At 41.8% G+C, this 26215-nt stretch overlaps 1 protein-coding gene across 1 annotated transcript; it reads right to left on the bottom strand.

Moving 5' to 3' along the window:
• Positions 1–1722: 1722 nt before the first annotated feature.
• Positions 1723–10686, bottom strand: LOC125354592 (arylacetamide deacetylase-like 4). The gene is made up of 4 exons (XM_048350267.1): positions 10519–10686; positions 8026–8242; positions 7237–7300; positions 1723–2494 (listed from the first exon to the last, which is right to left on the bottom strand). The coding sequence occupies exons 1-4, from the start codon at positions 10684–10686 to the stop codon at positions 1723–1725; spliced, it is 1221 nt and encodes a 406-aa protein (XP_048206224.1).
• Positions 10687–26215: the final 15529 nt, after the last annotated feature.

Below are 26215 nucleotides of genomic sequence, written 5' to 3'. Positions count from 1 at the left end.
TGCTGGACAGAGATTTTGGGGCGGAAATATATTTTGTTTTTACTTCACTTTAAATTATCTCCATTCAACTCCTCTCCTCCCCTCCCCTCCGCTCCCCTCCCCTCCCCTCCCCTCTCTCTGCATGCCTCCATCTTGTGCAGGCCCGCAGTTTGCCCAACCCCCCCGCCGATAAACTCTTCTGCCTGAAAAAATAAATCTACTCATTTCTGACATTGTTTCTTTCTTTCTTTTTTTTTTTTTGCCAGTCAACTTGGCCTTGGACTCAGGGCCTGAGCACTGTCCCTGGCTTCTTTTTGCTTAAGGCTAGCACTCTGCCACTTGAGCCACAGCGCCACTTCTGGCTGTTTTCTATATATGTGGTGCTGGGGAATTGAACCCAGGGCTTCTTGTATATGAGGCAAGCACTCTTGCCACTAGGCCATATTCCCAGCCCCTGACATTGTTTCTTTTAGAAAAAAAATATATTAATCTTTTCTCTCTGGAATGTTTCTTACTATAGAAAATTGACTTTTCATGCCTGTTGTTGTTTTGTTTTGTTTCCACTTTATAGTATAGAGAGCTTCTTATAATCTTTGGGTTTGTGAAATTAACTTTCTTCAAACATAAAAAAAAATACCAACATTTTTCTTGTATTTTTTTCCTGCTCTCCTTCTGAAGTTTTAATTTTATGCTGATGAAGTTAGATATTTTTTCTGGTCCTTGAAGTAATTGGGACTCTCTCATTCTTGTATTTCTCCCTGTAGTTACTTTTGGTTGTTTCTACCACTAAGATTGCCATTTCAGCCTCCTTCTCTTCTTTTTCTTTTTGAGGTCGAATTTTTTAAAATTTAATTTTATTGTAGAGGTGATGTACAGAAGGGTTGCAGTTATGTATGTAAGGTACATTTCTTGTCATACTTGTTACCTTCTCCTTTGTTTTTTCTCCCCTGTTCCCTCCTTTTCAGCCCTCCCTCACCCCCAAGTTGTACAGTTCATTTCCAAAATATTGTCTTGTGAGTATAACTGTTACATTGCTTCGCCATTTATCATTTGTCTCACCATTTTGATGCTCCTCTTCCTTTCCCTAATTCAGATAAACATATACACAATACCCAGAATAGCAAACTCAAATATAGTGACAAGAGGGGATAACCCACAGGAAAGAAAAACAAAAGAAAAAAGAAACAATGTCACATAATACACTAAACATAACAACAGCAATGAAAAACCTTTTGTTTCCTTCTCTTCTATTAGGTCTTAATTTCTGCTAAGTCCATTGGGTCAGTTTTATACTTGTCATCTCACAGGGCCACCTAGCTTTTCCTGGCACATAAATCATTCTCAGACAGAAAAACAAAGGTATTGCCCACTTGCTCCTCAGCATTTGTTCCCCTGTGAGAATACCAGGTTTGCCATTTCATGTAAAATCTCATTTATTTCCCCTAGCAGTTTTCAGGAAGAAGGAAACCTGTATTTTCTGAGCAAAAGGAATATATGACACTGTGATATTTGGGAAAAGTATAATCTAAAAATTGTGAGTACGTTAGATGTGCTTTTATATTCGAGTCATTATATTTTTGCCATCCGTGCTACATTATGGCAAAGTACATGTCTAAATTTTGTCCAGGCCTTAAGATTTTGTGCCAGACTAAGTTGAAGGGCCCATTAGAAAGAAAGATATTGTACCTTTTGTAAACAAATGGAAAGACCTGGAAAAGGCTTATGTTAGGTGAAGTAAGTCCATCATATTCCCATTAAGTATTTGACTACAGCAGTCATAACCTTCTCTGAACAGGGGAAAGAGAAAAGCATGCTATCAAATAATATTGTGCACCCATGAAAACCATCTTCTGCATGGTACCAGCTCACAGGGACCCCCTGGTCTTCCAAGCGCCTCTTATACAGCAGGCCATCATCTCGGAAAACATCCCACTCACAGGTCACTAAGAAGGCCTCAGGAACCTGAGCAATAACCTGGTCATCCGCCAGGAGGGGGGCATTGTCTGCCCGTAAAAGATGTCTGGTTTCCAGATAGGCAGCCTCATTAAAAGGGGCGAGAAATTCAGGCTTGTAGTCTTTGTGTCTGAACCTTTCAGGGAGATTGTCAGAGCTCACCCATTTCTTATACTTCTCCCACATATTGGCAGGAATACAAGCACCTGTCAACAAGGCATCTTCCCAGCAGGGGTCAATTGTAAAATATCGTAAGAAACACATCATGAGGTGTCTGGTGATAACGGGGATATTTTTGTTCTGTTGATACGATGGTAACTGCAGATTGATGGCCTGGAGAGCAGGGTAAAGCAAGATCTGAGCCCGGAGTTTTGGAATATCTGTCCTGCCCACCAAGGCCTGGGTGACCACAACTGCAGCAGTAGCTCCAACGCTGTCTCCAGAGACCACAACGCGGGCGGGATCCACCCCATACTGTTTGAGTGTCTTCAAGAAGTGGATGGTGGCATTCACACAATCCTGGAAGCAGACTGGGTAATGGTAGTCAGGAAGCTTGCGGTACCTATGGGGGAAAAAGGAAACCCAGTATCTTAGTGAGCAGAGTGGTTAGAAGAGGCCATTTGAACAGCACCTTCTACCCCACTGAGGAGAACATTTACCATTAAAATAATTTCAGAATGTTTCTAACAACAAAAGATGCTGTTTCCCTTTTTTTCTTTCTATATGTGTATATGAAGATCCTGTTTAGAGTCAGAGTGGCTGAAAATCTCCACCCAAACCCATACTTCTTTCTGAAGATAAACCCACAACACAGGATTCTGTAAATTCGAATGTGTTGGTTTTAGGCACAGAAAATAAACAATGATGAGGGGGAAAGAGTCGAGTGCTGCTGCTGTGGTCCACTGCCTGTCAGGAGAGCTGGGGCGGCAAAGATTGGAGTCCAGGTGAGGAGAGAAGAGGAATGAAGAGGAGGTCATATGAGAAGGAAGGAGTTGAAGCATCTGTCTGCCATCTTCTCCCAGACACATCCCGTGGTCGCCTTGTGGCAGGTATGAAACTCTTTTTCTCCCTGTGTACTTCTACAGCTGCCCATCGATCTGCGTAGTTCATGGACCAGATCACTGCAAGTATCTGCTGAAAGGACACACTGTGAAGTTCCTCAGAAAACATCTGTGCAGTTGCTCCTGTGCACCTCTCTGTGGTCTCTGTTCAAGGGATCTTCATTTTCTTACAAGGCTTTTTGGACCATGGACTATAAGGATGGATGCCCAGATACCCCATTAGTCAGCTGGGATCAGGTGTCTGGACAGTGGCAAAGTTTTGTTCTCCTGTAGTTTAATATAGTGATTCTTAGTGACTTACTGGAGTCCTACAGCTCCATGGACTCCTGCAGAGGAAGTCCAAATGGAATGGGACCATCAACAAAACTTAATATAACAATGCTTTTACACTGTCACTCATTCCCTTCTCTAAACTATATCACATTGGTTTTCATGATCTTTTGGAATTAGATCCAGAACCATACTGAGCAGTGCCTCCTGCCTCTTTCTTCACTCAAATGGTTCTTTGGGTTCTCAAGGAACACAGTTATTGTTGTTGTTGTTTTGTTACGCTCCACATTGGTCTCTACATCCTTGGCAGTTAGTAGGTAGGTGAGTAAGTAGGTATGCAGATAGGCAGGTTCGCAGGAAGGTTCATAGGTAGGTACATAAATAGGTATTTGAACAATGAAATGACTTTCAACCTGTAGAACTATCATCCTACTAGTGAGCAGGACATTGACCATGACCTTCAGGTAATGCTGATTTTCTACCATTTTCATCCATGTTTCCCCTGAGAGACATGCTACCCTGAATCTCAGATTCACTTTATTTTTTCGGGGGGGGGGAGGGAGCTGGGGCATGTAGGTGAATTTTTAAAGTATTGGTTTGGTTTGAATTGTTTTTAAATATTCAAGGATATTATGAGGCTTTTTGTATCCTTGTGAAAACTTTCCCCTTAATTTTACTAAGATTTATTTACATCTTGGAATGCTCTTAGGGTTCAATTGCCAAATAACTCTTGAGTATTCCCTAATAGCTCATTCACTCTATAGTTTAGATAACAGGTATTTTGGAAAGTCTCATTTGTACAAGTCTTGTTTCCTATGTGGTAGATCCAGTCATTGAGACATAACTAGATTGAATCAGACAGAGAAAATGGGATCTGTTGCTTTCATAGTCAGTTATAACATCAGCCCAGTAATTTGCCTTTGCCTAAAGAACACCGGAAGACTCCACCTAACTTCCCACTTCATAACCACCCAAACGTATGGATAATAACCTGCTGGAAAGTAACTTTGATTGGTTAGCAAAATAAAATTGCACTCCATGGAACACCTTTTGCACAGTACTCTCTCCTAGGCTGTACATAAGATTTGCGGGAGAAACCCCTTAAAACTAAGGCTTTATGTTTAAGCACTACATACCATTACTATAATTGTAACGGAATATACTGTTAAGACAGTGAAATAACTTATATTACCACCACCTGCCACTCAAAACTGTCCAGTCCTAAAGCACCCTTCCCATCGGAGGCATTCTCTACCCTTTCCCACTGCCTAAATGAGTCTAAAATTATCCCAGCTCCCAGTCCTCTAGGCCTTGCCTGTTTCTTACTCAGGTTCTTTCCCTACCTATGAAGTACATCCCACTTACTCTCGCTTCACTTTCTCTTCAATGAACTTGTGTTTCTCTCATTATTCATGTGTATATGGAGTGCTTTTTCTGTTTGTTTGTTTGTTTGCTTGCTTGCTTGCTTGCTTGCTTATAATGCAGCTTGAACTCAGGGCTGTCTTTGGCCTTCTTTTGATCAAGGTTAGCATTCTACCACTTGAGCCACAGCTACAGTTCCAATATTCTTGGCAATAAACTGGAGATACAAGTCTCACAGACTTTTTGAACTGGGTTGACTTGGAAGTGCAATCGTCAGATCTCCATGAGCTGTATAGCTAGGACTGTAGGTCATGTGTGGTTTGTTCAATTCTTTGTTGGAGCTTTTATGAACCTGGAATGGCATCTAACTGAGATCACAGTCTGGTAACAAGACTGTGAGCACTCTGACTTCAACAATGAATGAAATACTTCTTGACTCACAATCTGTTGGCATTACTGGGCAGGAAGACCTGGGCTGGCAAGACCTAGTTAGAAGAAGTAGATTATTGAAGGTGCTTTTCAAGTATACCTTGTTTCTGGACACTGACTGTCTCTGCTTTCTAGTACCACCCAGTGAAGGATTTTGCTCTGATCCTTGGCCTTCTGTCTGATTCATAATAGTGGAGCAGGTTGGTTATAGGATGATATTCTGAAGCTGTTAGCTAAAATAAATCTTTGCAAAGTTATCAGAGTGTGGAAAATTCTGAATTGATGGCTGATATGCCCAACTGAGAATGTGGTTCCTAAGTCTTGGGAACTGGTCTGTGAAAGGAATATGGAAAACTATGGTACATTAGGTAGCAAGCCCCGCCCCCCCAAATGATGTACCTAGAGTGAAATAAGTGTTTCTGGGAGAGGCTCTAAAACTGGAATGCTGATAGGAATGTTGACATAAAAGACTGTACTCATGAGATCTTGGGTGGAAATATGATTCTGTTCAGAATCGGACTACATGCCATTCATGTTATATTATGGCAAAAACTCAACATTTTGTCCATGCCTGAGACTTTGAGGGAGATAAAGACAATCAGGACAGAGCAGGAAAATTTGAAAAATCGAGTGTTTTCCAGAAAACTACTGTGTTATAACTGTTGGACAAAGAGGGCGTGGTTGTCAAAGATAATATTTAATTACAGAAAATAGCTAAGTAAAAGGAAACAACACTTAAGGAACCAATAAAAATCTTTGGAGTGTATCTCAGGAATTGGCCAGAGCTCATCCATTGTAGGCAATCAAGTGTAAAAATTTATACTCACACTTGAGCACCATCCTTCCATAGGGCCTCCTAAGAAATTGTTTCTTCAGGATTCACTTTACTAGGGTCTAGGTGGCTAATGCCACTGTGGTCCACAGATGCCCAGATACTCCATAAGCTGTTGATAGACAGTTGCTGGCATGGATGACTACTTGAGATGGTTTTGTATATTTCTACTGAGATTTCAAAGGAAAGCCTGAGAAGTTAGACAAAGCAGGGCAGTTTTGGGGTCCCTGTAGGTAGTCCTTGAGATGGGTGATTGATAGCTGAACGTGAGAGGGTGAAGCCTATGCTCAATGCAAACAAGTTGAAGATGTCAGGGAAATGGGTTAGATGTTAAGTAAATGTGCAAGCAATGACAAGAGCCAGCTCAATAGAGAGGAAGTTGGGCTTTAATCAAACAGCCCACAGGAACATTTGGAGATCACACCACATACAATGAAGCTCCAGATGACAGAAACAGAACCACATGCCTTAACACGTTCCCACCTATGTAATGGTATTGCTCTGGTCTCCTTCTGGCTCTGTAACTCCATTCTTCCCTTTTGGAATGGGAAGTTTTACTCTATCCCATTTCATCTCGAAAGAATTTAACTTTGCAAGGACCCACAAAAGGGAATTTAGGTTGAGACTCAGAAACTAACTTTGGACTTGAACTTTTGAAAAATTTTGAAACTAGTAAGACTGCAGAACCATGGCCAAAGCCTAATGCCATTGACATCCATGGCAGAATGTAAAAACAAAAACAAAATAACACCTCATGGGTTAATAAAAGCTTTTTCTTTAGTTGGTGGAATAAAAGGTGATAGAAGAGTGAGGGAAATAATTTTCCAATGAATGAATACATTGATGAATTAATAATTTCAGGGTATTATCAGGACATAATGAGAATTGGGTTCTAGTTGGAGAAAGTAGGTTACCATGTTTGAACTGTGTCTTATTTCTGACCCCTTCCTGTCTCTTTCTGCTTCCTGACTACAATTGTGTGAGCAACTTTGCTCTTCCATGTCCTCCTGCCACAATGATGACCTACCTTACCAGAGGGACATAAAAATGGAACAAGTTAACCTGCCTGCACTGAACCTCTCCAAGAGTGAGCAAAACTAACATCCTATTTCTCCTGTGCTTGTTGAAGTGATGGAAAGTGTGTAATATGAAGGGATGTAACCTTGTATTTACTCATCCTTGCATGCCCAGTGTTGGTGATCTTTTTCCACACTTCTTATGTCCTCTGTCACTCTGCTTCTGTCTGGGAGTGGATTTATAAAAGGGCACCTGTTGTCAGGACTCTCCTGTCTTGTCCATAATCCTCCCAGACTGGTCTTGCTTCTACTCCCCCTCTCTTACTCCACTTACCCCACTGAGAGAAGCACTGAGTCTGTCTTCTTGGCCAGGAAACTGCACAAATTGTGGTAAGCATCTGCAAGACAAGAACAACATAGTGCAACTTTGATGGGGACACTACACTTCCAACCACAGCCCACTGAGACCAGCCTCCGTTGTTGATCTGTAGATAGCATACTGTCCGTGTCCTATTCCTGTTTTCCCCGAAATAATATTTTGCAGCATAGCCAGGTAGTAGAATAGCCAGGTATCTACATCTGCAATTTACCACACATCATAACTTAAATGGATCTTGAGGGTCATCTTCTGCAATGGTTACAATAGCTGAAACTGATGCTCTAGTAGGCTTCAACATCTGAAATGGACAAAGCCAACACTAAGGAGTTTGGACTGGAGGACAAAGACTAACAATTTTATATATTCACTTTGGTGAAGAAGTATATGTGGCTGGAAGGACCACTCTAATTGATACAGCAGTTTGTCTCAGGTTTGATAAGGCAAAGAGGATATGAAAAAGGGCAGTAATGAAAATGAATGACAGAATCATGGCCATGTCTCTAGAAGTCCCTTTGGGATATTCCTGACCCCGACCTGGAGTGAGGAACCATATTTTGGAGAACAGTGCCAAGAATCTACGACCCCACTGATGAATGTGTTCCTCACCTCTTCTAGGTTTCCCTATAGCAAGTTCCATTGCCTGCTGGAATTGACCCCTCCCAGGAGATCATTGGATAGCTAGATGAGGCTTGTGGGTAATGAGGCCCTTCCTCCCTGACCACACACCACAGGAAAGCTCTTTACCTAGGCTGCCCATCACTGTACCCCCTCCATGGTAGAAGACGATGCCTCGGCGAGGACCGGAGGACGCGGCCTTCGGCTGGAACAGCCTCACACGGATCGTCCCGAAACGCAGGTTGGTCACCACCACTTTAGGGTCCTTTCGTATGGGAAATAGGTCATGTAGAAATTGACAGAGTCTTGGAAGCGAGCAAATTCTTAGCTTTTCAAGTATACACCCCTAGAGGAGAGTTGGAGATGAAGTTGAGGTATTTGTTTTCAAGACCCAGATGCTTTAAACAAACAATCTCAGCCACTCTGAAGTCAGTGTCAGACAATCAGTGTGCACACAGCTCCTACGTGGAGATGAGTCAGTCAGTTTCTCCTAAGGTTTATGGATACTGAAGCTGGTCATAGAGTTCTGAGAACTGAGAAACAGGAAACCCAAGGAAAGATAGCCATTCATTCTCATCACACAGAATATCTTATCATATCCATAGAAAACACCCCTGATCTGCTTACATTGGGTCAATATTGATTCTTACATATTTCTACCAGCCTGTATCTCATTGCTGGGTAAAACAGAGCCTTTCTTTACTGCTTGAATCATTCCCTATACACACATGGAAGAATTCACCCCTTTTAGTCCTAAGACACAAACAACGGATAGGAGCTTCTTTTTCCACACAGGCCTGTTGCAAACGCAGCCCTGGCCATAACCATGGCAGCTCTAAGCCCTGTCTGAAGGTAGTACTGCTACCTCAACCTTGAGGTGATTCAACTACACATTTCCTGGCAGTGCCCTCCGCCACACAGCAGAAGAAACTGACATCACTCAGGGTTTACTGAGTGCATGGAAATTTTCACAGGATGTACTTTGCAAACACTAGTTGCCTTTTTGATGATTTTCTCAGTATCTGCTCTGTCCTTATCAGGGACAATGGGATGCTGTGAGTGTAATGAAGGCGTTCTGGCGTTACCCTGATGCTACAGTCATGTTATGTTATTGGGAATGGAGTCTGGTAATGTTATGTTATTACGAATGGAGTCCCGTGGTGGTGAATCTGCTTTCTGATCAGCTGAACCAGCTGAGGCTGGAGATAAACTGGTGAGTAGGCAGGCTAGCTTCCTTCACATAGATTCATTATCACAATGGGAATTGGATTGCACGCTACAATGGGAATTGTAGCGTGCAATCCAATTCCCATTTTCGATGCCTTTTGACTTGGTATACGGCCTCCCATATCTCAGTACAGGACAGCAAAGCCCGAGAAGGTGCTCAAGGCCTTCTAAACTCTCTAAAAGCGCTTAGCATCCCGAGGCAGCAATGGCAAACTAAGAAAGCACAGACTTTCCCCTGTCCATATGTGTGTGTATCAATGTATATGCTTATACCAGTGGATATAAAACAATATATATCAGTAAATACATATAGATAGAGAGATAGGTAAACAATATTATATTCTGCATGAGCTCTACCCCCACACAGTTTATTGCCTCCAATTTATGCTCTGCTTTCTTTGCCTTTCCTTATTTTGTTTTATAAGATGGCATTTGATTTCTTATGCCTAACTCCTTCCTGTGGTTTAGACAAGTAGCTATCTGAAAAGGAAAATGATTAGTACTCAATGGGTCCTGGAGGCTTCTATTTCTAATCTTATACTTAAGAGATGGACACTGAGGAAATCATAGTTGAAAGCATGCATAGGCAGGGATAGCTGGTAGACTTCCTTCTTCTCCAATTAAACCCCAAAATGGTGAACTAAAGGTGCAGATCATATGCAAGCTCACCAGACATGGGCAAGAAAGCTGAGGGAGGGCGTGAAGCCTTGAGGTCTACCCTCAGTGCTGGCACATTACAAGTACTGAAGAGTTACTATCATTCAAGGCTCTTGTTGTTGGGTGTCTTTTCTATGTTTCAAAGCTGCAATAGAGCTGTTGTAAGGCTACAGAAAACATGTTTATCCTCCCCAGTTTTATGAAGGAATTTCACTGGCAGCAAACCCTTGCCAGAAAGCTTTTAAACTCATTACTATGGTTCATAACTGATGGTTCCAATCTTCCAAAACAGATCAGCACTCACAGACGCTAAGATCTGAACATGTACTGAAGCTTCACTCGCCCCACGGAAGAGTCTTTTCTTACAGTTGAGCAACAGCATGTGTTTTACTGAATCAGGTATGCACTGTTACACCCATGCTGTCCTGAATAGGCAGCGCCATTATGCAGTATACCTAACTCAAAGCCACAAATTCGTTGTGATTAAAACTACTCTATGGGTTCCTCTTGTTTACAGTCTATTTGGCGAGTGGACACAAAAGAGAGTCAAGGCTCTTTTATGGCCACGTAGTTGCAATTGTCTTCCTTCAGTGAGGCCATAGCAAAATGTCTGGCATATTTTCACTGACCAATGTTTATTAGACTGTACTTTTGGAATATGTGTGTTGTTTTAAAATGTTTTCCCAAGGCTTCACCTCTGTTACTATAGCATGACACAATAAGTAAAAACAACTTTACCCAAGTTATTATCAGTTGGCCGAAGCAGTGCAGAATCCGCAACTTCACTGTGTGGCCGATGGCAGGAGGAACATCAATAATCACAAAACTTTCTATGAGAATCCACAAGCTGTACCCCAGAGTGAGGATGCACCCAACATTGAGAAGGATCCCCAACAAAGCAATCATGGTGTCCTTCTTCTTCAGGATGGGCTGAGGAACTCCAGCCACCTGGAAAAAGTCTTAAGAAAATCTGTTGCCCACAGACCCAGGCACTTTATACCTTACACAGTCTGCCTCACCAACACAGGTAAAAAAAAAAATCGGTGCACTATTTAAAGAAGGAAAAGAGATTGCATCAGATCTTGACATGGACTAATTCTGACCGAACATGTGTGGAGGCCTGGCACCTTGTTTCAGGGCAAGGCTGTGTATTATCACACCACCTTAGTATTCTCCAATCTGCTTAGGAGAGGGAGAGACAGTGGCTTATGGGAGAGATTGCTAAGCCTTGGCCAGGCTGCTCAGAGATTGGGAAATTTTTGAAGAAGTACTGTCAGGTGCCCCGTATTTCATATCTCAATTGGAAAATTACAGATTAGCAAGGTTGTCTCTGTGCCATGGTGAAAGAGGAAGAACAATCACCATTACCCCAATCTTTTTTTTTTTTTGGCCAGTCCTGGGGCTTGGACTCAGGACCTGAGCACTGTCCCTGGCTTCTTCCCGCTCAAGGCTAGCACTCTGCCACTTGAGCCACAGCGCCGCTTCTAGCCGTTTTCTGTATATGTGGTGCTGGGGAATCGAACCTAGGGCCTCTTGTATCCGAGGCAGGCACTCTTGCCACTAGGCTATATCCCCAGCCCCCCTTACCCCAATCTTGTTCTTCCTCCTCACCGTCCTGATATGCAAAAGTCAAAAGTAACCTCACAATTAGTCTTCTCATGTTATTTATCTTGATATATATATATATATATATATATATATATATATATATATATATATAGTCTCATGATATGATGCGCATGGCCTTGTTGATCCAAAAGGGACAGTCTTTCTTGGGTTTGAGAGTCAGAAAACAACTAACTTGTGGACACTTTTCATATACAATCCAAGACTGCAGACACCATACCATCAACCACCACCATTGTTGGCTTCTCAATGCTAAGCCGCTACCCACCGGCCATGACTACTACTCAGTGACCAAGGACTAGATTACCAAAGGCAGCACTTTTGCCCTGGTATGCACTGAAATCATGTCAGCCACGCAGTTTTGAAACTGGTGACTCAACCTTGCTTTTGTCTTCCTGTGGAAACAGCATAGAAACTGCTGTACATGTTGCTTCCTATCTTTCTGCCCCTTGAGCACTCAGTGTTTCCGTGCTTGTGCCTGTCCCGGGTAAGAATGCCCCTCTCATGGGAACTGAAGAGAAGAAGATGTATTTTCTATGGAAATCATCTCCTGAAGCCACTGCCTTATTGAATCTCTAATTGTCTAGTAATAAAGTCAGTGGCTGGTGGTAGGGTGCAAGTGTGGAATGTATACATACATGAGGCTCTTGGTTCAATCCCCAACAACAGACACCACATTTTCATCTGCTGTGAGTGCTATACTGGAAACACTTGACCATCCATTAATGCCAACAGGCCGGATGTAATTTCTTTTTAGTCAACATCTAATCTATTGTCCTCACCCATTAAATATCAGAACACCCTACATCTCCATTTTCTGATTTATGTGGTATTGAAATAGAGGAACAATTTCTTCCTTAATTCTTTTTATTCTCCTTTTTTTTTTTTTACTGTAAACGTGATATACAGAAGGGTTACAGTTACATACTTAAGGTAATGAATACATGTACATTTCTTGTCAGACTTGTTACCCCCTTCCTCATTTTTCTCCCACCCTCCCTGCCCCCAGCCCCCCTCTCCCCATTTTCATTTTTTTTTAACTTTCCCAATGGTGGACATTGCCATTCTAGTCTACAATGCTTATGAACTCTATGAATATTAAAAATAAACCAAGTCCTTCCAGGTCAGGTGGTATGTACATTTCTTTCCTTTTGCTTGGTATAATCAGTTCCTTCTTTTTCTTTCATTTCTCCCTCTCCCACCGCCCCCCCACCCACCCACCCACTGCCCTTGAGTCGCTTAGTTTGCTTTCATCAATGTCCATTGTAGCTGTTGGGTCCCCTCTATTGTATTTTTTTCATCTGCTTTCCACTCATTCTGTGCCTTCCTCCCATCTTCCGATGTGCACATGTATACATCGTATGTGAGGTAAAGAATATAGGGTCCTCTAAATACTATAAGACTAATTAAGAAGAGGTCCTTTGCTTGCTTACCTTTGGAGTTCATTTCAGTCTGGATATTATTTTAGGAGAAGATGAATTAGTGTTTGGGTTTTACTTTTTGGTGCCTTTCTCCCATGGCCGACCTTTTTTGGTCTTGCTGTGAATTGGTATCTTGGGTCCTCTTTTCTTTGTGATGTCTGTTTGTTATTTAATTCTAACACCCACACATCAGGGAGACCATGCACCATTTGTCTCTGTTGGCTTGTCTCGCTCAACATGATTTGTTCTAGTCTTGTCCATTTCCCCGCCAATGCCATTGTTTTATCATTCCTTATATCTGTGTAGAATTCCAGTATATACAGGTGCCACGTTTTGGGATTCATTCATCTGTAGTGGGGCACCTGGGTTGTTTCCATTTCTTGGTTATTGTGTATAGTACAGCAATGAACATGGAGGTGCATGTATCCTTGTCATATCCTGGATCCTGTTGCTAAGGGTAGATGCCTAGAAGTGGTATGGCTAGATCATAGGGTATGTCTATGCTGAGTTTTTTGAAGAACCTCCAGATTGCTCTCTCCAAAGTGATTGTACTAGTTTACATTCCCACCAGCATTGCAGTAGGGTTCCTCTTTCTCTGCATCCCCTTCAGTGTTTGTTGTTGCCTGAATTCAGAGTCTAGGCCATTCTGACTGGGGTGAGGTAGTATCTCAGGGTTGTTTTTCTTTGCATTTCCTTTACTGCTAGGGATGATGAACATTTCCTCATGTGTTTCTTTGCCATTTTTATTTCTTCTTCTGTTAAATCTCTAGCTCCCTTGCCCATTTAGTGATTAAGTTTATTAGGTTTGGGAGGGATTAGCTTCTTGAGCTCTCTGTGTATAATGGCTATTAGGCCTTTGTGTGTTGTACTTCTGGTGAAGATCTTTTCACAATTAGTAGGCTGTCTTTCTAGTTTAGTGGCTACGTCTTTAGCTGTGCAGAAACTATTTATTTTAATGTAGTCCCATTTGTCAAGTCTCTCTCCTATCTGTTGTGCCAGGAAGTTCCTGCCTATGCCTACAAATTCTACTGTCTCTCCTACTCTGTCCTGCAGTACTTTCAGAGTTTTGGGTCTGACATTGAGGTCTTTAATCCAGCACCAATAGTCAAAAAGGCTATGTTTTTTCCATTGTATGTCTTTGGCTCCATTGTCAAATATCAGCTGACTATAAGTATGTAGTTTAATTGCTGGATCTTCTACCCTATTCCATTAATCTTTGGGTCTGTTTTCGTGCCAGTACCAGGCTGTTTCTGTCATTATGGCTCTGTAATAAAGCTTGAAATCTGGTGTTGTGATAACTTCTACCCTGCTTCATTTGCCTAGAGTTGCTTTGGCTATTCTAGGTCTTTTGTTGTTCCCTATGAATTTTTTGGATTGTTTTCTCTATTTCAGTAAAGAATGTCATTGAGATTTTGATGGGGCCTGCATAGAATTTGTAGGTCATCTTTAGCAAAATGGCCATTTTCATGATATTGATTCTACTTATCCATGAGCATGGAAGGTCTTTCCAATTTTGGGTGTCCTTTTTGATTTCTCTCTTTAGATTTTTATAGTTTTCACTAAATACATCTTTGGTTAGGTTAATTCCTAGATATTTTATTCTTTTGTAACTATTGCAAATAGTGTTGTTTTCATAATTTCTTTTTCTGTTTGTACATTATTGGTGTACAGAAGGGCTACTGATTTTGTGGATTGACTTTGTATCCTGCTACGTTGCCAAAATGGTTTATTAGTTCTAGGAGTTTGGGAATTAAGTTTTTTGAGTCCCTCAGGTATAAGATTATATCATCTGCAAATAGGGATAGTTTAATTTCTTCTTTCCCCTGTGTGGATCCCTTTAATGTCCTTTTCTTGCCTTATTGTTCTGGCTAAGGATTCCAGAACTATATTGAATAGGAGTGGAGAGTGGGTGTCCTTTCTTGTTCCTGATTTTAGGGGAAATGGTTTTAGTTTTTCCCCATTTAGTATGATATTCACTGTTGGTCTGTCATATATGGATTTTATTGTTTTAAAGAATGTTCCTTCTATTCCTATTTTTTCCAGAGCTTTTAACATGAATGGGTGTTGTATTTTGTTGAAGGCTTTTTGGGCATTGACTAAGATAACTATGTGATTCCTGGCCTTAACTCTGTTAATGTGATTGATTACATTTATTGGCTTACATATGTTAAACCAGCCTTGCATCTATGGAATGAAGCCTACTTGATCATGATGTGTATTTTTAAATTTGTTTCTAGATTCTGTTGGCTAATATTTTATTCAGGAGCTTTGTTTCTGTGTTCATAAGGGAGAATAGTCTGTAATTTTCTTTATGGGGTCCTTACCTGGTTTTTCGATGAGTATGATATTAACTTCATAGAATGAGTTTGCAGTTTCTCCTTCTGCTTATATTTCATGGAAGAGCTTAAGGAGTATTATTATTAGCATCTCTTTAAAAGTTTTATAGAATTCTGTGATGAATCCATCTGGGCCTGGGATTTTCCTTATTGGAAGACTTTTGATTGCTTCCTCTTTCTTGTTGTATGTTATTGGCTTAATTGATTTATATCTTCTTGGCTCAATTTGGGCAGTTTTTATTTCTCTAAAAAAAATCCATCCATTTCTGTTAAGTTTTCCTTCTTTAGTAAGTATAGGTTCTGGAAATCGTTTTTTGTGATTGTTTGGATGTCCTGGATGTTTGCTGTAATTTTCCCCATGGAATCCCTGATCCCCTAATCTTATGGATTTGGGTCTCCTCTCTTCTTTTTTTTCTGTTAGTCTTTCAAGAGGTCTGTCAATTTTATTAATTTTCTTTAAAAAACAACTTATTGTTTTAATTCGTTGTATAGTTTTTAAAGTTTCTACCTCATTGATTTCTGTCCTAATCTTTGTAATCTCTCTCCTTCTAGTAGTTTTAGATTTAAATTTTTCTTGCTTTTCTAGAGTTTTAATTGTACCATCAGGTTGTTTACTTGACCTGCTTCTGCTTTCTTCATGTGTGAACTAAGGGCAATGAACTTACCCCTCAGCACAGCTTTTGCTGTGTCCCAGAGGTTCCTTTGTGATGTATTTTCATTTTCATTGAATTGTAGGAACTCTCTAATTTCTTCTTTAATTTGTTCTGTGATCCAGGTGTTATTCAGTAATGTGCTGTACAGCCTCCATGCATTTGAGTCATTTCTGCAGTCTCTGTTGTTATAAAGGACTAGTTTGATTCCATGTGGTCAGATAGAACACAAGGGATAATGTCAATACTCTTGTATTTGGTAAGGCTCTCTGTGTGAACTATGATATGATATATTTTGGAGTATGTTCCATGGGCTGCTAAGAAGAACGTGTATTGAGTCTTGGTTGGGTGGAATGCTCTGTATATGTTTGTTAGTTCAGTTTGGGATGTGGTGTCATTTAGCTCCGAGGTTTCTTTGCTTATCCTCTGTGTGGTTGACCTGTCTCTTGGTGAGAGTGGAGTATTAAAGTATCGCATTTGGGTCTATCTTGTTCTGTAGTTCTGAGAGTATTTGACATAGTTAGGTGTTCTATTATTTGGTGAATATAAGTTGATGACTGTTATATCCTTTTCATGGATTGTTCCCTGTACTAATATGTAATGACTTTGTCTTTGTGAACTGATTTTAATGAGAAGTTTAAGTTGTCAGAAATCAGAATGGCTACCCCTGCCTTCTTTCTGGGTGCATTTGCTTGGAAGATCTTTTCCCTCCCTTCACTTGGAGTTTCTTTTTGTCCCTGGCTGTGAGATGGTTCTCTTGGAGACCATGGATAGATCTTGTTTTCAGATCCGCTCTGCAAGTTCTTTTTCTTTGGCAAATTCTGTCATCATCTCCTGAAGTGTTTTGGTTTTTTGTTTGTTTGTTTGTTTTATTATCCAACTCTTCGTCACTGTCACTGAAGTTTGCTGTTGACTTTTGGAGTTGGTGTACTGACTTCTTTGCCATTTACGCACCTGGGAAGCAGGGGTGGTGAGAACTGTGTCTCCTGCTCTTCCTGTTGGTGGCCAGTAGGTGGCAGCCTTTGGTTGGCCCTGGGCTGGTTCCTACTGGGCGGCAACACTCCACTGCTTGCACCTTCTGTCGTGTGTGTGTGTGTGTGTGTGTGTGTGCGCGCGCGCGCGCGCCTCGACTGCTGCTACAGCGTTCACACACCCCGCCCTAATTCAGCGCCTTTCTCTGTCAGCCAGTGCTTTGCCACTGCGATGTGTTGAGCCCTTGAAAGCCCCTAGACGGGTGCGAGCTGAGTCGCCTATTTGGCATGTCTTGGCAGGTTAGGAGCCCTCCTCCCGCTGGCTGCTGCCGCTGGAGAGCAGGTACCCCCCCCCCCCCCCCCAGCTTCTGGCTCTTGTGTTCTCCCGATAGCCGGTATTCTGGGAGATGTATGGTCCTAATGCCCACCGCGTATGGGGTCCTTTGCCCTCCCCTCTCCCCCTCCCTGCTGGAAGTGGGTGGGGGGAGGGCTCTGATCTCTTTGTCCCCTTAAAATGAGGTGTTCCTTCCCGGGCAGGGGAGGATTGGTCCAGGTCAAGTTGTGTGGGTCTCTGCCAGAGCTGGTCTTCCATTTGGGGGTTCCCCAGTAGGGCGCTCACTGGTCCTGGGGACTGGATGTGTCCTGAGGGTTCTCCGGGTCTGGGTGTGGCGGGGCCCTGTCTCTGCTCCCAGTCTCTGCGCTGCCCCCCTCCCGGTTCCTGGGTCCCGGGTCCCGGTTCCCGGTCCCCGCAGCGCGGGAGCTGTCTGCCCCTGGTCCCAGCAGTCCCAGGAGACCGCGGCCACTCGCATGGCCTTGGCGATTCTCCGAATTTCAGCAGTTGATGGGCTTCCCCGCCCCCCCTCTCCCCCCCCCCCCCCGGTTCCTGTGATTCTCTGCTTGTTTGGATTTTCTTTGTTGTCCATCTCTTGGGGGAGGGGGGGTGTTGGGTGCTGGGACTCCCAACTCACTATTGGGGTCGCAGAGAGCTAGAATGATTCCCTATTGTTTCAGTGCCCTCTTCCTCTCCTCTTTTTTTTTTTTTTTAAAGCTCATTTCCTTTATGTATGTCTTGGGAATCCAAACAAATGTTAAGAATGTCTCCATTCTTTTTTTTAGTCTGCTTAAGAAGAAAGGGAAACAAAAAGAAAAAGAGATGTGTATAACTGCCTTCATTCTCTGGTGTTACCTCCCCCTTCTTAGTCTGAGTCCTACCTAGGTCGCCTCCTCACAATCTTATGATTTGGATATGAAGTATCCCCAAAGCCTCATGGGCAGAATGCTTTTTCCACAATTGGTAGTTCCACTACCTGAGAGGTGAATGGATTAAGAGGCCTCTGGTTTAATGCATAATGCGGCTGATGGATTAATAACCTCATTTAGAAGTGGCAATAGTTGGGTCTTATTTGGAGAAGGTAGGTCAATGGGCATTTGTTATAAAATGCTATCTTGTCCCTTGAACTTTCACATCCTCCACCCCCGTTTTTTTGTTATCACAATGTCCCTTTGCTCTGTCATATCCTCCTACTACCATGACCTGCTTTACCATAAGCACCTTAAAATAACCTTAAGCACTGATGAAACCAGAAGGATACTGGAAGGATTTCAAGGATGGTCATTGGTTGGAAAGGCTTATACTAGAGTGAATAGCAAACTCCATAGTTTGGATTTGCTACAGAATGTAACACAGTCAAGCATTAAATAAACTTCACTTTAGTGAAGGAGTGCAAGAAATGAAAATTTAAGTTAAAATTTCAAATTTAAAATAAAGTCACATGCTTCCTTTTAAAAAGAAAACAATTTAGGAATGCACATAGACCCACTAAATTATATAAAAGGAAATAATATGCAGAAAATTCAGGGCAATGTATTCCTCCACTGGAGATGGGGAAACAACTGGGACAATATGTTGGGGGTAGACAGAGTTAGTCTCACATCACTGTCAAGGTTCTGGTCATTGTTGACAAAATGGGTTGGCAGGTATTGGTGAAATTAATAAAATACCAACCTACGCAACAGCTGACAGGGACTAATGTGAAGTCAGATTTACTAAAACATAACTCTGATTATTTGAAACAAAGGAACCAGATTGTGGTCCCACAATCCCACTGCTGTCTTTCCCTTTTCTGTGATGTTCTTCATGGTCTCTCCTGAGTAAGCTGTCTTCTTGAATCCATCTACCTTCAGGTGGTGCCCAAACATTGTTGCAGATTCATTCCCAAAACAATCCTGTTGGTTTTTCTCCCTTTGTTTCCCAATTTTCATAAACTTCCACAGTCCATAAACATAAACCGAGGAGGGAGAAGCCAATGAAGTAGATGCTGATGTTCAAAGACCTAGCTCTCGGCTCCTGTAACTCACAGGTGCTCTCTAGTCCTGTCAGAGCCTAGTCCCTTATGTATTGTTTACATGTGACCAGAAGTTACTCAAGGAAGCCTTGCCCTTGAGGTCCTGAGAGTAGATTCCACACAGCAGTTCTGTGCTTGTGCTCTGCAGACCCACAGCCAGATCCCCATTAGGGAAGCCAGCATACACACATGGTGGCAAGTCCTTACGCCTGCGCTTCCTCTGTGCCTTAGAACTCTCTTTTTCTTCCTTTTGTTATGTTTTTAATCCAATCTTCAGTTTTAACTAAAAAGTTCTTTCTATTTGCTTTTGTTGTTCAAATTCCTGTGAGGTGGCTGCTTCCTTTTTCATCATCCTTGAGACGGCATTAAAACAAGAAATCACCCACATGAGAGAATATAATATAGTTGTGAATATCAGTTTGGTTTTGTGCTTAAGGTTTTTTTTGTGTGTGTGTGCAAGTCTTCAATAATAAGAGGATTCTGAACTAGAAAACTTAGGCTCTACCCAGGTACCAGTGGTTCACACCAATACACCAACCAACTCAGGAGGCTAAGCTTTGAGGATCTTGCTTCAAAGTCAGCAAAGGCAGGAAAGTCTATAAGACCCTTACAGTCAATTAATCACCAGAAAATCCTGAAGTGGTATAGTGCTAGCCTTGAGCAAAAAAGCTCAGATACAGTGCCCAGATCCTGAGTTCAAGCCTCAGGAATGGCACACACACTAAAAAAAAATGTGCCTCTACATTTGAATTTATAAAACACTGCCAAAATGAGTCTCAATGTCAATTGGAGAATATCTTACTGATGAAGGTAGTGTACCTTTTGTATTTCAGAAGATACTGGTCTTTCATGCTAGTGAGCACTCAATAAATTATTCTTAGGCAGATGTCTCAGAAATTAATTTTACTGGTCCAAGTAAAGTCACCATTTAATACAATGATAAATCCTGTCTGAAGGAAAACGTGACACTGTAACACAGCAGAAATTCTCCTACAAATCCAATGAATTACAAAATGTTCATTAAAAACATTTTTTAAAGGGCTGGGAATATGGCCTAGTGGTAGAGTGCTTATTGTATACATGAAGCCTTGGGTTTGCTTTGTCAGCACCACATATGTAGAAAAACCCAGAAGTCACGCTGTGGCTCAAGTGGTAGAGTGCTAGCCTTAAGTAAAAAGAAGCCAAGGACAGTGCTTAGGCCCTGAGTTCAAGCCCTAGGATGGATATATATATATATATATATATATATATATATATATGGAGAGAGAGAGGCCTACCAGTAAGTGTAGGTTTCTTTGTCATCAGAAACAGTGTACAGTTCTGTGGTAGTAACTATACAAATGGTGATTTTAGCCATCTTCACTATGGAAAAGCAAATAAAACATCAGCCTACAAAAATACATCTATGTGTTGTTCATGCTCTTTCATAACTGGGAGTGGGGAGGGCAATAGCTTCTTCAGTGTGTTGTTCAAAGCTTGAATTCATGGTGATATATATATATATATATATATCATATATATATATATACCATATATATATATATATATGGATGTCGTATTATAGTTTTATTAGCACTTTGTGGCAAACTGATTCCAAAGAAGAATGGACGTGATGGATTGAATGTATCTTCTGCAAACTACACATCTTAAACCTCAGCTCTTTTCACCCTTATTTTGAAAAATAAATCAGCAAGAACTTGGCCAGAATCCTTTCAAAGCTCTCTGATTTGTTTTATGGACAGGAAAATTCTAATTATCTTTATGTAGGTTTTCTGACTGCAATGTGGCCAGTGAAATCAGAGGTGAACAAAATTTACCAAGGAGGAAAGCAGGAAGACTGCAGCAACGAGACTGCTTTTGCTCACAGAAAGATTGCTTATGTAATGTGGTGTCTGTCCAAGGAATGAAATAGATGACTACTCTACTGGAGAATAGCATAACTGACAATAATCAAACACCTAACTTGAGTTCTAAAAGTGATATGCTATGGCTTTTCATCCTTTCCAAATTCTAAGTTAGTTCAGTTCAGGGGGCCTTCATTCAAAAAGAGGCTAGATCTTGTGGAAAAAGAACTTTTCATCTATGTTTCACATATACTGTCATTTTAAATGCAACTTTTGTCCAAAGGATTTGTAGCTCTTACCAAGTTGGTCTTGTCCAATACATTTTCTATAACTTCCTAGACATGGGTTCTGAATTAACACTAAATCTGGTGACAGACAATGTCATGTAGCTCCTCCCAACTGAGGTCAGGTGTCTTATAACCTATTTCCTCAATTGGCTGCTTGGTCCAAAGATGCATGTATTTTTGTGGTCTTTGTGCTGGAATGTATAATGCCAAACTGATAACTGGAAAACTGAAAGACTCCATGTGCTTCTCTGACCGCAACAGGAGGTTAATTGTATCAAGGGTGACCATGTGTGAGGCACTGGGCCTGCCATCCCTACCAGGAGAGTAAACAGACATAGTGCTGCTCCCATGGGATACTGCAGAGGTCCAGGCCACCATAAAAGACATGAAAGACAAACTTGACTTGTTTCAACATATTAGGTGTGCAGTCTGTCAGGTAAATGACAGCAGATGAGCCTCTAACTAATCATCCAATCGCTCCAAAAGTGGCCGTTCCCTCGCTGCAGTGTCTTGATTGAAGCAGGTAAGTGTAAGGAAAATGGGGAAAGGTAAAGGCTGGACACAGTCTCAACAGTCTAGAACTGTTTACAGAGGAACAACAAGGGACAACAAGGTACTGGGAATATGGCCTAGTGGTAAAGTGCTCATCTCATATACATGAAGCCCTGGGTTCGATTCCCAGCACCACATAAACAGAAAAAGCTGGAAGTGGTGCTGTGGCTTAAGTGGCAGAGTGCTAGCCTTGAGCAAAAAGAAGCTAGGGACAGTGCTCAGGTCCTGAGTTCAAGCCCCAGGACTGGCAAAAAACAAAACCAAACAAACAAAAAAAAAGGGACAACAACCTTCCCCAGGGTTCAGAGGTGGGTTTGCACATATTCTTTTATGGGGTCTGAGGAGGCAGAGGATATTGAAATAGCTATTAGGTTTTGGGGTGGGGCAGCTTTCAATTGGTTCAACAGTGGAATGTTTATAGCCAGGCTTGGGTGGATTTTCCTGCCTGTGTCAAGCAGTCTGCACATATCTGGTATAGTAGGGTAGGGGCTAATCCTTCATATTCCATCTTTAGATACATGAGATTGGGCCTAGAGGGGAGAGGTAGGTCCTTCATGTAGGGTTTTTGGATCAAATGATTGCCTGAGAGAGGAAAGTGGTTAGTGGCTGTCTTTTCTGGGTACTTCCAGCTGACATGAGCATGTCGTCTTGTAAGTTGGTATCCACTATGTCACGCGTTGGTCAGGCCTCTTCTTTGTTGAGAGGCTGAGGTTTTGTGGGCCAGGTCTCAACTCTGTTAAGGGGATGGCATACTGCAGACATGAGGAACTTTGTCACCCTCTGAGATGTGAAAGTTCACACATGTTTATAGAGAAATCAGAAAGACATTTGACAAGAGAGGGCCCTACAGATACTGTCAGTACAATCATGAAAATTGGGCCCACAAGTAGCAGAAGGATGGGTGGAAAAGGAAAAACAGATGACTGGGATACTTTCTTGTGACCACAGAAACATATTCGTACTCAAAATGAAATGCTTGAACAGTCTTCCAAGTAAATGACACACATAAATATTCTGGAGTGGAAACACTAATATCTGACAAACCAGGTTTCAACTTAAACATATCAGAATCGACAAAGAAGGACATATTAAGAAATGAAATTATCAGAAGGACATAACAATCATTAACATCTAGGCACCAAATGCTGGTGCTCTCAGCTTCGTCATTCAAATACTAGTTGACCTAAATACAGACACAGTGATGGTTGGAGTTTTCAACACATCATCATCACCAGTGGACAGATCACTCAGGCAAAAACCCAGCAAAGAAACATCAGAGTTAAATAGAATCTCACAGACATTTACAGAATATTGCACCTCGTAGCCTAACAATACACATGTTTTGGTGGCAGCAAGTCAAAATGTAACATTATCCAAAGTAGAGTATGCCTAGGTCACAAAGAAAAACTCCACAAATTCAACAATATCCAAATTGCTCCTTGTATCCTGTCATACCACAAAGGAATAAAATTAGTGCTCAACAGCAAAAGCCATCATAGAAAATACTCTAACAGGAAAATTGAACAATCTGTTGTGGTATGATCGCTAGGTCATTAAGGAGATAACAAGAAAAATCCAAATGCTCCTAGAATTCAATAAAATGAACACTTGAAATACAAGGTTCTCTGGGACACAGGAAATGAAGTACTCAGAGGACAGTTCATAGCTTTGAGTGTCTACAACAACTAAGAGGAGATATCTGAAATTAATACATCTCAGGTTTCTAGAAAAAGAGAAATAAGCAAAACCTAAAACCATTAGACCAAAAGAAATAATGAAAAGTTGATCACAAATAAAGGGATTAGAGACTAAAATAAATTTGCAAAACAATCAACAAAAAGAAAAGTGTAGCATTTCTCATTCCAGGCTCTCCTTGCTTTCATGGTCTCTGCTGAGAAATCTGGAGTGATTCTAATTGGCTTTCCTTTATATGTGATTTTTCTCTTCTCTCTGGCAGCTTTAAGGATTCTTTCCTTGGTCTCGATTGATCCTGTCCAGATTGCAATGTGTCAGTGGGATGTCCTCTTCTGGTTTATCTATTTGGGATTCTAAAAGCTTCTTGTATCCGGATGGAAAGACCCTTCTGGATATTTGGGAAGTTCTCTGCCAGTATTCTGTTAAGCAAATTACCTATTCCATTAACTTCCTTCTCAAGGTCATTCCCCAATACCTATTAACCATAAGTTGGGCTTCCTGATTGTATCTTGGGCCTCCTGAAGTGATCTGCCTTGCATTTTTGATGGATTATGAATTAATTTTTTTGTTCTTTCTTCATAAAGTCTAGACTATCTTCAATTCCAGAAATCTGGTCCTCTTCATCTTTTTTTTTAAATCTCTCTTCCTTCTAATCAGTCAGTCTTTATGGCTTCCATTTATCTGTTATAGTTTTCTCTTAGGTCCTATATAGATTTCTTTACTTCATTAATTTGGATCTGAGTGCTCTCTCTCGAATCTTGTAGCTGAGTGGCCCTCTTTTCATTGAACTCCTTTTCCTTTTGTTGGAATTCATTGACTTTCTGTTAGCATAGGCCATGAATTCCTCTATAGACCTTTGGTTAGCCTCCTGGCACTCACCTATGGCTGCCTGCATGCTTTCCATCTTTTCATTGATCATATTTATCAGTTAGTAGTGCTTGTAGAGTATTTTGATAACTATGGTCTAGATTTTTCATTGAGTCCTCTATTGCCTGTTTATTTTGAGTGGGGGTTAAGATTCCCTGGCTTGTCATTTCTCTTGTGCTTCTTCTGTCCATTTTGGAAAATGTGCAAGTCCAATAGCACATCAGAACACTATTTTAAAGCACAAACTAATCCAGCCCTGAGCCCAGTGGTTGTACAAATTTTAGAGGTTCACTATCATGCATAAATTCTCTCTCTCCCCTTTTAGGTATGCAAACAGATTTAGTTTGCATACAGAACACAATTAAGACAAAAACCAACCCTGAACCCTGCAATTGTGCTGATCTCAGTAGTTTAATATGTTGGGTTAAGAGGAGGGGGATTGTGATTCAGGAGTTGGATTATATACTGATGTAACCAGTGAACAAATGGTTTTTTTGTTTATATCTATCTGGGCTGAAAGGATTATTCAATGAACCCCTTTGACACACTCAAATTGAATACAAATACAGTCTATCTAGGCAGCCAATAACCAGAAATCCTGGACTATGAATTTCCTAGAAGTAGTATAGGACCCTCACTTGCAGGCTGTAAGTAATTTTAGGGGGAGAAGTTATGTGTAGCAAGATGAAGGGGCTGAAAGGAACAGAGTGATGATGGCTGAGATCTAAATTCAGACAAATGAAAAGGTGGAAAAGGATAAAAAAAAAAAAAGGAAAAAAAACTACAAATGAACAACTATGAAAGTGAAGGAGAGTACTACCAAAATTGTGGTTACAGGGTTTGAGAGGTAGAGGTTTTTGATCATCAGAGACTGAATTTTGTCTGTACCCGATGAGGAAGGAGGCCTAGTAAACACTGTTGTCTATGTATGTAGGGATGAAGTAGATCTAAAATATGGATTTTTTTAAAGGGGGACAGAAGAAAAAGAGAGAGAGAAGAAACAAGAAAAAGAAAGAAGAGGGCCAGGCTGGGAAAGTGGCCCTGGTGCCAGTAAACAGGACTGCAGACCATCAGCAACCAGAGAAGTAACAGCCGAAAAGTCCTGTTGCTGCGAGTGCAGAGTCCAGACAGCAGGAGCTCCACAGGCCCCAGACTGCATGCCGACCGGACCGAGACAGATGGCGGTGTGGGACCAGAGCAATGGGACCAGAGCCACGGGACAGAATGGCCAGGAACAGACAACAACAGCAGGGGAACCAGGTGGCGCAGACGGGGAGAGCCGGACTGGGAGAGCCGGACTGGGAGAGCCGGGACCACCACCACCAAACGATCAATCGCCACATACCAGCCTGGAAAAGCCAACAGCAGCGGGACACACACAATCCAGGACCAGTAAGTTCCCCATTGCCCTCCCCCCACCACCACCAGGGGAGATCAGCTCTAGCAGAGACCCAAAACCTCATGTAGAGCTCATCACAAGGGGACAAAGAAGCTAGAGCTCCCTCCCTCCTCCTCCCTACACTGAGGGAACAAAAGAGCCCCATATCTGGCAGCTCTAGGACCCTACAGCTCCTGGGAGGACACAGGAGCTAGCAGCTGGTGGGCCAGCAACCAAGAAGATGACTGGGAGACATCTTAGGCCAGCATCCTCCAAAGCCCCAGCTGGTGAGCCTGAATCTGTCTGCACCAACCCCCCCCCCAACCCCCAAGCACGGACTCGGGGACTGGTAGGCATTTGAATGCCACCTGAGGTGCCTGGTTCATGTGGGCTTTTTGAACAACAGTCACAGGCTTGCTGGTGTGCAATACCAGCCCAGCAGGGACACCTGGGCCTGAGAACA

The sequence above is a fragment of the Perognathus longimembris genome, chromosome 7, assembly GCF_023159225.1.
Source record: "Perognathus longimembris pacificus isolate PPM17 chromosome 7, ASM2315922v1, whole genome shotgun sequence".
Taxonomy (NCBI): Eukaryota; Metazoa; Chordata; class Mammalia; order Rodentia; family Heteromyidae; genus Perognathus; species Perognathus longimembris.
This window is presented reverse-complemented; position numbering and strand designations above follow the sequence as displayed.